This window comes from Onychomys torridus, chromosome 4 (assembly GCF_903995425.1).
Source record: "Onychomys torridus chromosome 4, mOncTor1.1, whole genome shotgun sequence".
Lineage (NCBI taxonomy): Eukaryota > Metazoa > Chordata > Mammalia > Rodentia > Cricetidae > Onychomys > Onychomys torridus.
In genome coordinates, this window is record NC_050446.1 from 13,899,076 (window position 1) to 13,914,298 (window position 15,223).

Sequence of the window (15,223 nt, forward strand, 5' to 3'; positions counted from 1 at the left end):
GTGATCCTGTAGCATGGGTGATAACTGTGCACTTGGGAAGAACACCTGCTAGAAGGAACAATCTGGGAGGGCACGCCTGGACACCCTATAGACCTCCTGAAACTGGCCAGGATCCCATAGGGGTCACTTACACAGTGGATCAACCTTCCTCTCCCAACTAGGTTGTGAGCTTCTTGAAGGCGAGGCTGGATTCCAAATAGCCCTGGAGGCCACTCCAAAGAGCTGTAGGTACAGAGTCACCTCGAACGGGAAGGAACCGATGCTTGGCAAAAGCGCCAGAGGAGCCCTGGGCACCTGGCAGGCCACGCCCCTAGAAACCCACTGGAGACCTGAGGGTGGAACCATTTTGCTACTTTCTGGCAAAGGAGCCCGAACCCGGGCTGCAAACCATCACGTGGGCTGTCGTCAGGTCATGTGGTCTGAAGGCCAGCACGTGAGGCAGAGAGTCAAACACGAGGAGGGGCGGGGCATGCCCAGCACGAGGTGGGCAGGCGTGAGGTGTGGGGGTGGCGAGCCGCTTGCGTGAGAGTGGGCCTCCGGGTGCTGGTTGCATGCGGCGCTCCTGAGGGTGGGCAGAGTGTGGGCGAGACGGGGTGGGGGCAGAGCTCGGGGCTGTGTGTGGCTTCCGGGTTGTTGCCTCCTTCCCTCCAACTTCGTGCCAATGGCGTCCAGCGGCCAGGAGCGGGCCGCTGAGGATGGTGGCGTCTCCGGCATTACGGGATGCAGGTAAAGCGTGCCTAGACGGGCTCTGAGAGCGTCGGGTCCCAAGGCCTTGCTTTGCCCAGGGGCTACTTCCTGTCTTCACCCTGCCCGGCACAGGCGGGCAAAGCGCCCCACCTCGACGTGGAGGGCTGGGGGAGGGGTCGTGAGCTGGCCAGGTGGTATTCCTTGATGACCCCGGCCGGGCCGCCACGCCCTTTCCGACGTCCACCCCCAAATGCCGTGGTTCTGCATGTGGGGTGCCGGTGGCTTTTGTGGGGCTCACAGGTGGTCTTGGCTCTGTTCCCTGTAGCAAGACTCCTCAGCCTGAGACTCGGGACAACTTACCGACTCCCTCACAGGGCTCAGGCCCCCGCGCAGTTCCCGTGGCTGCAGCAAACTGTGGCTCCTGCCTTCGGAGAAATGTGATCAGCGAGAGGGAACGCAGGTGAGGGCATCCTCAGGATGCACAGTGCTTCGAAGAAAGGGGTGGGGGAGTTTAGGTCTGTGGTTTAACCAAGTGCTACCCATCGGAACCAGCCGGGATTAACACCAGATCCCCAGGTAAACTCAGCCTCGTGGAAGGAGGGCAGGGGCGTCACTACAGCGACTTCCGTCCCAAAGCTCTGGTGGTCCACAGACTAGTGTACTCAGGTTCCTCTAGAGGCTAGATTCCTGACTTGGATTCACCCCTACACATTCCAGAACAGAGCTGCCTCAGGACTGTACCCTCATTTTAGAGTTACTGTGTGTCACAGTCCCAAAGGCTCAGGCTGCTGGAGGCCTGACCCTGCTGCTCAGGAGGCCTTGGGGGCTGCTCAGAGATAACTTCCAGAGGCTCTTTCCCCTTCTGGTGAAGGCTAGACCTTTTTTGCTTGTCTGGAAGTAGGAGGCGGATCTCCTTGAGCTGTGAGCGCCTGCGGGCTCTGCTGCCTCAGTTTGATGGCCGGCGGGAGGACATGGCCTCCGTCCTGGAGATGACTGTGTACTTCCTTCAGCTTGCCCACAGCATGGCTCCTGGCTGGGAGCAGCTCTCTGTGAGTTGTAAGCAGGTGAGCCTCGTCAGTGTTCTTGTCTATGTGATATCCTTGTTCAGGGGCCGCCTTCTCCTTGCCCCCTTTGGCCGGTACTTCAGCCCAAAGTGGCCACATGTGCTGCATCCCCAGGATACATTCAAACCGTGTACCAGTTAGTATTCTTCCGAGAGGGGCAAGTGTCCACTGTCTCTTCCCAATACTGTTGATTAATTAGTTGCCCATATGTGATGCCCGTGTTGAGAGTTTCAGGGTCTCCAGATGCCCAGTTCTGGCCAAGAACACTTAACTTAGACTTCTCCTACCCTTTGATCCCAAGACTGCTGCCTGATTCTCATCCCATGTCCATTTGTCATGCCTGTTCTGATGATGTGAGGTGCTGTGGCCAAGCCCCTGGGTGGATACAGCCCGCTCCAGCCCGACTCAGGAGCGGGGAGGTGTTTGAGGAGTGTAGCTCAGTCTCTGCACTTCCTTTTCCTGTTCTGGGCCCAGGTCAAACTCAAGGGCCTCCCTGGGCATCCCTGGGTATGTTATGGGGAGGCTGGGCTGAGGGCAGCGGCTTCATCACTGCGTATCCCCTGAGCTGCTGGCTGGTTTGTGTGTATTTAAACTTCAGGCTCCTCAGCCTTCCCAGGAGATGTGGCACCTGTGGCAGGGGGATGTCGTGCAGGTGACCCTGGCGGATCAGAGTGTGGACAGCAAGCCGGACTCCGGGATAGCAAAAGCATCCGGTGCAGCTCGGTTAGTGTTCCTGCGGCAGGCTCTTGGGTTCTGAGCTACGTCTAAACAATAGTGTTCAGCTTCCTAACCACTTTGCCCCCACACACCTTTGACGTCACTGTTCATGCTTGGAGAGTCTTTGTGATGGTCCCTTGAGAGTCTGCTGTGACAGTCTCGCACAGGGTGATCTGGTCAGCAGACTCTCAACACTGGGGAGGATGGGGGTTACTTGATTCTTCCGCTCTACGGGGCTCTGAGCTCCTTCTTAACATCTTATACTTTTTCAGAGTGCAGGACTCCCCATGCTGTGAGATGCTGGGTGTGGACCAGAGTCAAGCCCTGGGGAGAGTGTCAGAACTGCTGGAGAGACCCTCTTCCCCGCTTGGTAAACCCCAGAGCACATTGTCATGGTTGGGCCAGGTGACCTCTGACCCTGAAATGGTTGGCACTGTTGCTGAAGGGGCTGCCCTTCCTGTGCCTGGAGTCTAGCAACAGCTGGACCGTCTGACCTCTGCCTATGCTGAAATTGGGGTGTCTCTGAGGCCTGCAGCCTTTCCAGTGCAGGGATTTTTGTTCCCCGATGCCAAGCCCTGGTCAGTAGGTACCAGTGAGTCACGGGGGAGGGGTTGCTTCTGATGACAGTTTACACTTGCCCTTCCTGGCTGTTTTGTCTCCTATCATGTGTATTTGCCCTGTCTAGAAGTCTCATGGCTGGGCAGGACTTCTAAGCAGCCACAAATGTAGGGGTCATGGGGATAGGCAGCTGGTCTGAGGGAGGAGCTCAGGGTCACAGAGCAGCGCTGACGGGAACTCTTGATCTGAGTCCATGTGAGAGACCCGAGGTCAGGAGCCTGCCCTGCCCTGGGGTTGGACACCTGGTTTTGGACACCTGGTTTTGGACACTTCTTGCTTGACTCTCTGTTGTTAGTGCTTCTGGCTTTCACATGTGCACACCGTACACCAATAGCCTGGCCTAACCCGTGAGAGCTAACCTTTCTTCTTTCCATTCAGAGCCTTCCAGCTTGAGTGCCGGGCTCTCACCCTGGCTTCCTCACTCATGGCAGTTAGCCACCCCCCAGACGAGCGACATCATTTCTGGTGGGTTGCACCCTGTGGGATCCCTGGCCAGGGACACTGAATCTCCGGGCATGCTGGCTGAGGAGGCCAACTTTGTCCTGACATCTGTGCCTGATGCCAGGTGGGTGCTTGTGTGTGTGTGTGTGTCCGTCCGTCCGTCCGTCTGTCTGTGGCAGCCATCACTTGCCTTCCTTCAGCCCAGCACTATTCTGTGCCTTTCTCCACTTCTGGAAACTTCTGGTCCTGACTTCTACCCCACATTGAGAGGAGGCCCAGGCAACAGGCCCAAGCCAGACTTGCCATGTGGCTTTCTGATAATGTGTTTCTAAAACATTTTTGTCTCCTAATTGTCTTTTGTTTGGGCTGATGGTGAAATAAATGTGTGTTTGGGGAGCACACACCAGCTGGGGTGTGGGAGGCAGAGGGAGGGATGAGGCCGTGGCTGGAGAAGCCAGCACAGATCTCTGTTCAGCAGAGCCCTGTGGATAGGGCCTGCACCCTGAGGCTGTGATTTCTATACTTGGGCCTGGCAGGCTGAGCCTCCGTGGAGTCTCAAGTGCCTTTGCGAGATTGGGATTGGTTTCTGTTGAGTTTCTGTCGCCTAGGTGCACTTGTGGCCACTAAGGGCTCTTCTCGTCTCCAGATACACCACAGGGGCAGGGTCGGACGTGGTGGATGGAACATCCTTTCTGCTGACCACCAATCCTGATTGGTGGTTGGGTGAGTGGGACTCTGAGCCCAGGCTGCCTTTCCCCACACTGGCCCTGGCTCTGGGACCTGTGTCCAACCTGACAGGACCAGGGAGACTGTGCCCAGGCCCAGCTTGCTCTCTGACCCAAGGTCCCCAGGTCGTCTCCCCCTCCTTGACTGGTGATCAGGATGCCTGGCAGGGGCAGAGGTAAAGCGTGCCATGTGTGACGACTGCATGAGCACATGTGGAAATGGCTGTGTGGAGTCCTGGATGTTTTCAGTAATGTTCCCAGGTCAGCTTCACTGGGCCGCCAGGACATCTGGTAGACAAGGCATATGTTGTATGTCCTCACTGCCTTCAGGGTCCAGTGTTGAGGGAACATAGGCATGAGTGATGCCATGAGTAGATCTCCTAAGCCCTGAGAGTAGGGTCACTGGGGTTGGGCTCGTCCCACCTCCCTGGGAGGAGAGAGACAGGTTCACACTCCCTTCTCACAGAGGGGCAGAGGGCTTGCAGAACGGACAAGGTGGTGGTGGCCTGGGAGCCCCAATGCTGGGACCAGCCTGCTGCTAGGGTCTGGGGTGCATGCCTGCCGTTCTGACGTTCCCTTTTCTTCCAGGGTCGGTGGAGGGCAGAGGAGGTCCAGCCCTGGCCACGAGCAGCCCTATGGACAGGGCAGAACCAAGCTTCATGTTGGACCCTGAGCCCAGCTCCCCGGAGCTCCAGGCCGGCCCCCTAGAGCTGTGGGGTTTGGATTTTGGCAGCCCTGGCCTGGCCCTGAAGGATGAAGCCGACAGCCTCTTCCCTGACTTTTTCCCCTGAGAGTTTAGTTATCAGCTCGGTGGGGGAACAGGGCAGTACGTGTTTAGCCTGTGCCCATCCCTTGCTGGGTGTTGTATTTTGGGTTTCGTTTGCAGCTGCGGTCTAATTTGTGGGAGGCTGGCAGGGAGGGCTGTATTAAAGAGGAAAGTGGTTTTCCTGGCAGAAGCAAAATTTCTCTGGCTTTTGAGTAATTAATCCAATTCATTGGGCATATTGCCCCAACTCCATTCAGAGCATAGGCAGCTGCCAGAGAGGTTCTCAGCTTGGAGGGATCCCTAAATAACCTAGTTCTGTGCTAGAGACCAGGTGTCGTTCTCCTCCTCAGGGTCAGGTGTTTGGATTGGGTGGGGCCTTTCAAGGGGACCCTGGTATCTTTTCTCCCAGTGCACCATGTACTGAGGGAAGGGCTGGTCCCACCTTTACTGCCCGGCACCTCTGTACTTGTTTTACATGGGCTCTTGGGGACCCTGCTTATCTGCCCACACCCCACACACTGGGCTGCTCTGGGTAGACTGGAGATTAATTAGCACTGGTCTCCTGTTCTGGTCAGGCTGGAGGCTTGTCCAGCTCTCTGCATCTGGAGAAAGCCCCCAGGGCCCTGGGACTTCCTCCCCCTTATCAGTCCCTGTCCTGGGGCCAGAACAGCCCAACCCCATTCTTCCATGAACCTCAAGTGTGAGATGAGAGCTCCCACCAGGCTGCCCCCACAGTCAGTGGAATGTTCCATTCATTGCCATGAGTCACTGCAGACAAAAGATCAGGAGCAGGTGGCGTGGGATGGAGCACTTGGGGACTGAGCGCTGAGATCATCACACATCCCAGGAGCTGAGGGGCACGTGGCAGTCCAGGAGGGCCGAACCACTGTGGTCCAGGTGGGTGCTGAGCAGAGCTGGCCACTGCCACCCCCAGGACCTCGCCACCACCAGTTCCCATGATTTACAGGGCTGAAGGCCCTGGTTAGAAAAGAGTGACTTCCAGGTCCTGGCTGCCAGTGTGCCAAAACCATATCAGGTCTCAAGCACAGGGACTGTGGCCTCACATCAGGTCTCTCAAGCACAGGGACTGTGGCTTCACTTTGGTTGGCTGCTGTTTGAGCTTATCAGTCAACTCCAATTGTCTGAATTCACATGTCTTCTAGAAGACTACACATCTGCATGTGTGTGTCTCCATGGGTGTGCTTGTGTGCATACCATGTATGCTAAGGCAGACAGGCATGTGTGTTTGTGTGCCTGTATAGGTATGTATGCATTTGTGTCTGTGTGGCATTTGTGTGTGTGTGAGTCCATGAATGTTGGTATGTGTGTTTGTACTTGTTAGGGTATGCATGTATGCTTATGCCCATGTGCTGGGCATAATGTGTGCACATCGCAGCCATGAGAGAAAGTCTTTGGAGGTACAACATTTGTACCTGCCCTGCTGTGTGACTGTTCCCCTGTCCTTGAACCTGGCCCACAATGTACAAGCATGTGGCCTTAGACTGAGCCAGACTGCTATTCTTTGTGCTTTGGTCAGTCTCGAGACAGGTCTTGGAAGAATTAGCTGTCTGGGTCCTACTCGCCCCTCACAGTAGACAGACTGGATGTTTTTAGGCATCTCTGAAGCCAATCCTCTCTTGGACCTCTTAAACCCTGGGTGCCACTGTGGTTAAGTGTGTGGCCTTACCTGTGGCACCTGAGAGAGAGGTACTCTCTTCTTCTGAACCAGAGCTAAGACTGAGCCTGAGGCCCAGCCTGGCTTGTGGGCAAGAACAGTAACAGGTCACAGACCCTGCTCAGGTGGTGGGAGACCACAGGGCTTAGGACTGCAGGGTCCTGGGACTGAGGGCAGCCTTCTCTCTGTAGTACTTCAATCCAGGAGAGTTGAGGACATCAGACCCCACCCCACACAGCATAGGAAAAGGGCTGCCTGGCTCGGGGCCTGGCCATGGTGTTTACTCCTGTAAGGCTCTGGATGCAGGTGTGGCTCCCTGTGCAGCCACACCTAATCGGTTTTTTTTTTTTTGTTTTTGTTTTTGTTTTTGTTTTTTTTGGTCCAAAATATTGCTCAGGCTAGCTGAGATTGCAGTAGGTCCCCATCCAGCTGGGTTTAGGAGGCTGTGAACAGCCACTTCAGATACTTTTGCTGCTGGTTCTGGGCCCTAGCCCGCATAGGCTCCTCCAACACTGTTCATTTCCTCCTGCACAACCCTGCAGCTCCTGCTCAGAGCGTCCCAGGCCCCAGTGCCCCAACTCTGCAATGACAGCCCTGCCTGGGGCAAAGGGCCTACCTGCCTGAAAGCTGGGTTCTTGTATATTACAACCCTGTTTCATCCCTACCACCATTACCTCCCAATGCCCTGCAACTATGGCTCTCCTAAAGCTTAGGGGCATGCAGTCTGGTGGCATGAAGGACACACAGTAGGGCTGCCTACTCCCGGTTTTCTTCCGGGTGATGTCTTGGTGGGAATCCCAGTGGGGGGTGGGCAGGGGTCCAGCACTAGAATCATACTTCACAGGGGAGCCAGGTGTCGTCAGCAGGCACTGTTTATGATCACCCTTCAGACTCCACATGAAACTGTTTCTCAAACCTTTCAGACTGCTGGATTCCTTTGGAACCCCCAGTGTTCAGGCTGTGGGTTTTTTGTTTGTTTGTTTGTTTGTTTTTGTTTTTTGTGGAGCTGAGGATCGAACCCAGGGCCTTGCACTCTACCACTGAGCTAAATCCCCAACTCCCAGACTGGTTTAAACAGCAGAGCCTATGTGTGTTTTCAGCCTATTTGGGGAACTTACTAATGCCTTAGAGACTCCATGAAAGAGGCCTGGGGAGGGGCTGGCACTTCTCTGTCCATGGGGCCTCAACACTGTTTTGAAGAGAGCCTGTGTGTCAGATGAGGGGAGCTGGGTCATGTGACAGCACTCAGAGTATCAGAGGACCTTTGTGGTGGTATTGTGTTCCCCAAAATATTGTACACCCTAATAAACTTATCTGGGGTCAGAGAACAGAACAACCACAATATTAATCATGAGGATAGGCAGCGGTAGCACGCCTTTAATCTTAGCATTCCAGAGGCAGAGATCTGCCTGGATCTCTGTGTGTTCAAGGATACAGCCAGGCATGGTGACACGCCTTTAATCCCAGAAATCCAGTCTTTAATCCCAGGGAGTGATGGCAGAAAGCAGAAAGATATATAAGGATGAGGACCAGAAACTAGAAGCATTTGGCTGGTTAAGCTTTTAGGCTTTTGAGCACCACAGTTCAGCTGAGATCCATTTGGATGAAGACTCAGAAACTTCCATTCTGAGGAAACAGAATCAGCTGAGGAATTGGCAAGGTGAGGAAGCTGTGGCTTGTTCTGCTTCTCTGATCTTCCAGCATTCACCCCAATACCTGGCTCAGGTTTGATCTTCTTAATAAGACTTTTTAAGGATCCTGCTACAGACCTTCTGCAGGGTTTTGGCAGTCATGGGCTTCAAGGATGGTTGTGGGAGGGGATTTAGGGCACTTAGAAGTGTGTCTCATCTCCATACCTCTCCAGAAACTTCAGACACTTCTTCGAAACTATACACCCCTGCTTTTGTGAGGCCCATGTCCTCCTTGTGCATACATTTCTGGAGCTCAGAAAGGAGGGATGAGGTTAGACCCCGGTTTGCCTATGTTCCTTACACAATTGGGAGATCCCCACAGGAACAGACATCTGAACCTTTGGAAGCTTGGAGTGTGTCCTTTGGCAGAGGAGTGAGTGTATAGGAATGTGTGTGCATTGTGGGGCATGTGTAGGCATGTGTATGTGTCTGTTGTGAGGCACACCGTGCATGTATACATGTGTGTGTGTGTGTGTGCATGTGTGCATTCTGAGCCATGCTTTCCCTTTGGGTAGGTCCTCTTCTCTTGGATGCTGTATTGGGATGCAGGCATCTGATACCACAGATGGGCTAAATGCTGCATCCTGGTTCCTGGGCCCCAGTTGTCCCTGCCTTCAGGTCACCCCCAGGGGGTCATCCTCCAGTGTCTTTGCCCCAGTGTCCCCCTGCTCTCTTTGCAGACCCTCCCACAGCCTTCAGCCATCAGGTGGGTCCCTGAGGTTGCTTGAACAATGGTCTGTGGGCTTGTGGCATTCACAGCACTTTCCAGGGGGCTCTGGTGGCACTCTTGGCTGCTGGATGGCCTCCAATGGTCAGTGGTCACAGAGGCTCAGGGAATGACACTCTGGAGTGGCTGCAGTGTGGCTTCCAGGGTGGTAGCTCCCTGGGTTCTTTCTGGTTTTTACAGATGTGGTCGTCAGGTGATGTGGCCAGCCACCAGGAAGTCTGTGGTTGTGCCTCTTTGTAAGCGTTTGCCTTGACGGGCTGGGCTCTTCACATCACTGCCTGTTGTCCCTGTATTCTTCTGGCCCTTTCCTGATATGTGGCCCTGGTTTAGCCCTCTCAGCCAAGGGAGGCAGCTCTATGTGTAGACAGTGACAGCAATGCCCCGGGTCCCAGCTGGCCTGCCTTCTTCATGCAGGACTCTTGAGTCGGGCTCTGGAGGGTCAATGACTACAGTCTAAGGGGAGGCAGGGGGTGATGCTTTATCCTGACCTCAGAAGGTCCCCTCCCTCAGCATGACTGCCACCACCCACCATGGATGACCGTAATTAGCACCCTGGCACCTACCAAAAGAAGTTTCTGTACCTACAGCTCCCAAGAACAGAATTTAACAGCTGCTGGAGTGGACAGTCTGTCTAGCTAGAACTAGCCAGCCAGCACCTTGTAGCTGGAGAAGATGACATCGCCAGCCCTGTCCCGAGAGCCCCAGTGGGTGGACCTTTGTGCTTGGCCGCCCAGGCAGGGTTTACTTCATTTCACTCACCCTCCTGTTTTGTGGAAATCACAGGGCAGGAGACAGGATGTCAGGCCTCAGGAGCTTTCAGGATGGCGAACTTGGTTCTGCCACAGTTAGGGAGTGCCTGGCCATAGCAGGGGTTGCTAGGGGTACCCACCTCTGAGGCAGGTGGTCAACTGGAATCCAGTCCACATCCTCACTAGCTCATACACAAGGCAAGTGATGGTTCCAGCGGTCCTGAAGTCTCCCCTTAAAGCTCCAACCTGGGCTCCTCTGAACATGACCTCAGCTCGTACCACCCTGCAGCACTCCTTGGAAGCAGGAGTGTCAGCCTCATACTACCTGTGAGACTGTCTTCTAGACTGACTTGGGCCTGCAGGTGGCTCTTGTTTTATTCTGAATAACTCCAGGAGTGTTCTCCCTCTCTCCACCCTCGTGTGTGTGTGTGTGTGTGTGTGTGTGTGTGTGTGTGTGTGTGTGTGTGACGTGCACTCTTGTGCATGTGTCCTAGACAACCGCTCAACAGAGAGCAGCGTGACCTGCTGCTGAGCGCCTGGTGGCTGTCACACTCTCTTGACATTGCAGCTGCTCTGCCCAGGCCCTCAGCATCCAGAGTTTCTTCCACCCTCCTGATCACACCCCTCTTCCCCTGCGGGACCCCTGTAAAAGCTGCCTCGCTGCTCCTTACAATTTTACATAATTCTGCATTCTTAAACGCTTTACTTTTGTTCTGGTTTTGGAATTTATACAAACATCATATGTGGCAGATTCTCCTGATACCAGGTTTCCAGTGCATTTTCTTGTTTGTCAGACCCTCCCTCCCTCCCTCCCACCCTCCCTCCCTCTCCCCTTCCTCCCTCTTCCTTTTGCCTGAATGCTTGCTGTTTTCTCTGGTGAGTATGTTATTATCCTTGGGTGGCCTCAAGCTTACTGTGTAGCTGAGGGTGACCTCTCCAGTGCTGAGCTTACAGGTACCTGCACCACACCCCGTCTCTGCAATAGTAGAGATCAAACCCAGGGCCTCAAGAATGCTAATTGAGCAGTTTGCCAACTGAGCTATCTCCCCAGCTAATCCATACATTTTGCTTTTTTTTTTTTCCCTCAGAGACAAAAATTTCCCTGTGTCCTGGCTGTCCTAGAACTTGCCCTGTACACCAGGCTGGTCTTAAATTCACAGAGATCTGCCTACCTTGGCCCCCTGAGTGCTGAGATTAAAGGTATATGTCACCACTGCCTGGTCCAACCCACACTTTTAACTTTTACTTTTTCTGAATTTGTGTTTTGTGATTGGTGTAATAATGTCTTTGGGCTTTTTATGTTGAAGCAGGTGTCAGAATTTTGTATTATTTTTTTGGATTTATTTATTTTATTATATGTCTTATGAGTGTTTTGCATGAGTGTATATGTATGCCTGTGCACCCCATGCATGCAGTGGCCACAGAGGCCAGAAGAAGGGGGACAGATCTCCTGGAACTGGAGTTAGGGGTGGTAGTAAGTTGCCATGTAGGTAACTCTGGATAGCAATCCTCATCAGACATGATTTGCAAATAGTCTCTCCTATTCTGTGGATTGTCTTTTAATTAATTAACGTGTGTGTGTGTGTGTGTGTGTGTGTGTGTGTGTGTGTGTGTGTGTCTCCCACATGCACGCGCCCGCACATATGTCTGTGACACCACACATGTGGAGGTCAGAAGAACTCACAGAAGCTGGTTCTCTCTTCCACTCATGGGTCCCAGGGATGGAACTCAAGTTGTCAGGCTTGGCAGCAAGCTCCTTGACCCCATCTGTGATTTCAGGCTGGGGCCTCCTTACTCTGTCTTCAGGATCCTTTGAGGCCTCAGGTTCTCAGTGGTGTGACATCCGATTTGTCTTTCCCATTGCCTGTGCTTTTGGCGTCCATTCGAAACCTCTTACAAACTTGGCATCACAAGCTTTCCCTCCGTTGTTGTCTAAGGGTTTGGTAGCATTAGCTTTTGTGTTTAGGCCTGACTCTTCTGAGTTTAAGGGGTGAGGTGGGGAAAAGTGTCCCCTTCAGGCCTATGTAATGGGGTTTGGGTTCCCTGGTGTTTGTAGATTTACCCGTTGGCTTATCTCACCTGTGTTGGTTTATTCTGTGTGCGAAGCCAGCTCCCACCTTTTTACAGGGTTCCTACAAGGAGAGAGGCATAAGGAATCTGTAGATAGAAAGATAGCAGAGGGGAGACAGACAGACACACAGGATAGCTTCGGGAGGACCCAGATCAAAATTTACTGGCCCCTTCTGGCTATTCAAAAGGGCTTTTTATAACAATGACAAGGGATGGTGCAAAAGACCTCCCCCTTGCTAGATCAAAGCACACTGCACAGCCAAGTGAAGACCCTTCCAAACACTTGGTAACCATGCACATGGTCAAGTCATACCCTTATGCAGCCCTGCTGGGTAAAGCAGCTAATATCTCATTAGGAAACCTCTGTGGCCTCCCACAATTCTGGGCTCCCGGCACTGTTCCAAAGGTCCAGGCATTTGTCTGACCAGCACCATACTGCTTTGATCACTGTAGCTTTGTAATATGTTCTTTCTGTTTACACGGTTTTTGGTTTTTGCTTTGAGACAGGGTCTCTGTACCAGGCTGGCTTGGAACTCACAGAAATGTGCCTGCCTCTGCCCCCTGAGTACTGGAATTAAAGACATGCACCACCAAACCCAGCTTTGAAGTCAGGGTGTTTTCCTTTTTAAAAAAAATTTCTATTTTTAATTTTTTAAGGATTTTTGTGATTGGGGCCCCTTGGGATATTGGGATGAAATTTTATACTCCCCTAAAGAAAACACTCCACTGGGATTTTGACAAGAACTGCGATAAAGTTGCATGTCACTGTGGTATGCAGCTATCAATAGTACCGAGTCCCCAGTTGGTAGAGGGCTTCTGTTTAGTTATGCCTTTGTGTTCTGTCCACAACATTCTGTGGTCTCAGTGTCCAAGACTTGGCCTTCTTGGTTAAAATTGTTCCTCATCATTTCTGCTGCTGTTGTCTCTTAAGTTGTGTTCTAACTTCCATTTGGAGTATTTTCTGTTAATGCTCAGTGAGTTCTGAGTGTTGTCTGTCTGTGGAGGTCCTCTCCTAGTCAGTGAGTTCTGAGTGTTGTCTGTCTGTGGAGGTCCTCTCCTAGTCAGTGAGTTCTGGGTGTTGTCTGTCTGTGGAGGTCCTCTCCTAGTCAGTGAGTTCTGAGTGTTGTCTGTCTGTGGAGGTCCTCTCCTAGTCAGTGAGTTCTGAGTGTTGTCTGTCTGTGGTGGTCCTCTCCTAGTCAGTGAGTTCTGAGTGTTGTCTGTCTGTGGAGGTCCTCTCCTAGTCAGTGAGTTCTGAGTGTTGTCTGTCTGTGGTGGTCCTCTCCTAGTCAGTGAGTTCTGAGTGTTGTCTGTCTGTGGTGGTCCTCTCCTAGTCAGTGAGTTCTGAGTGTTGTCTGTCTGTGGTGGTCCTCTCCTAGTCAGCTTCAGCAGTTCTCTTGACCAGAGTTTCGTGAGGGAGACTCAAGATGACTTCAATCAGATAGGCCTGTAGGACGACTGTAGGTCATTTCTTGATCGCTAATTGATGTAGAAGGGCACAGTCTACTGTGGACAGTGACATTTCTGGACAGGTGGACCTGGGTTATATACGAATGCTGGCTAAGCAGGAGCCATCGTGAGCAAGCCAGTATGCGGTGTTCCTCCATGGTTTCTGCTTCAAGCTCAGATGCTGAATTCCTCACTTCCCTCAGTGATGGACCATAATGTTTCAGGCACTGGAGAGATGCTGGGATACGTGCTCAGTCTCAGTTGGTCACACTGTGGAGGACTCCAGGTCTGAACAGGATACTGGGAGCTGCCCAGGGTGTGTGTTCTCTCTCAGCTGGATGGGTTTAGATGTGTGGAGCTCCTGCACATGAAATGTTCATGTTACACGCACTGACATTTTATCTAATCACTCTACAATTGCCTAAGTAATGGAGCCGAAGACACCAAGTCTTGATGTATAGTACTCTGAAAAAAATGTGACTTTATATGCAAAAAGCATCTGAAGTTGATTAAATCAGGGCCTTGAGATGACCTCAGATGGCCTGGATGGGTCCTAGATGTGATCTGAGGAGTGTTTGCAGGAAGAGGCAGGAGGTGTGTGTGTGTGTGTGTGTGTGTGTGTGTGTGTGTGTGTGTGTGAGAGAGAGAGAGAGAGAGAGAGAGAGAGAGAGAGAGAGAGAGAGAGAGAGAGAGAGAATTTCCAGCATCCATCGGACACTCATAGTAAGACCGAGGAGCATGTGCAGAGAGCCACCTTGGAAATCTCCCCTGTTATCAACACCCCTCTAGGATGGCCCATTTGTTAGAGCCCACATTGGCATGTCATTGTCGCCCATGGCTGCTGTTGGTCTTGAACTCCCTGTGGGTGTGTAATGATGTAATGTAATGATGACATGCCTGCCACTCTGGTGTCAGGTAGGGCAGTGTTACTGCCACAAAGGTCACTTGTGTTCCATTTGTTTGTCCCCCCCCTCTCCCCAGCCCATGGCAGCCACATCTTCCCTGTCTCCACAGTTGGGGGCAGAGGAGATTTGGTACCCAGAGACGCAGCTGCTGAGGACGTGGACTGACATCTTGTCTTAAAGGCCAGGGGAATGACGCGGCTACCAGCCAAGGGATGCCTAGGCCACAGGAACTGGCAGAGGAGGGCAGCCCTGCCTACACCTGAGTGTCCCCAGGGTGACTGACCAGGGTGCCCCTCTAGAGTTGTGCAAGAACACATTACCATTGTTTTCAGATGCCAGTTTGTGGTCATTTGCTGTCCCAGCCCAGGACAAGAAAGCATTTACCAAGAGAGAATTTAGTCTTGGAGTAACCACGAATTTCTCTGGTCCTCTCTTGGGACCTTTAGGTTTCTTCTCCCACCTGACACTCATTTAAAGGCACACACGGTGGCAACATCTCTGACTTCTGTCAGGCCTGCCCACCTTGGTGAGTACTGTCTGAAAGGCTGTTTCATGGTTCCCCCACTTCTTACCATTCTGCCTAATGTGGCCAGCTGGTAATGACCCCCACAGATACCCACATCTTAGACCCTGGAGCCTGTGAGAACTCTTACGTGGTAGAGGAGTGTGAAAACGTGATAGGGTGGGATCTTGAGATGGGGAGGTGTCATAGCTGCACACCTCCATTTCTGGGAGTCTCTCTGCCAGGCCCTTTGTGTGGAGAAAGTGATCTTTGCTCTCTGAGGGCCAAGAACACCATTGCAGCCACTGTGACACTTGAACTGGCATCCCTGGCCTGTGCCTGATACCAGTGTTGGGAACAGAGGCAGAGGACTCCTCTGCACCTCTCGCCTGCCCCATGGAGCATTACTGGAGTCTTGGGTGGGTGGTCAGCTTCAAGGG

The 15,223-nt window shown here is 52.8% G+C and overlaps 1 protein-coding gene across 1 annotated transcript; it reads left to right on the plus strand.

Moving 5' to 3' along the window:
- Window positions 1–611: 611 nt before the first annotated feature.
- On the plus strand, window positions 612–5,164 carry Sohlh1 (spermatogenesis and oogenesis specific basic helix-loop-helix 1). The gene is made up of 8 exons (XM_036186393.1): window positions 612–726; window positions 1,013–1,147; window positions 1,589–1,751; window positions 2,350–2,474; window positions 2,741–2,838; window positions 3,465–3,651; window positions 4,174–4,250; window positions 4,841–5,164. The coding sequence occupies exons 1-8, from the start codon at window positions 662–664 to the stop codon at window positions 5,041–5,043; spliced, it is 1,053 nt and encodes a 350-aa protein (XP_036042286.1). The 5' UTR covers window positions 612–661; the 3' UTR covers window positions 5,044–5,164.
- Window positions 5,165–15,223: the final 10,059 nt, after the last annotated feature.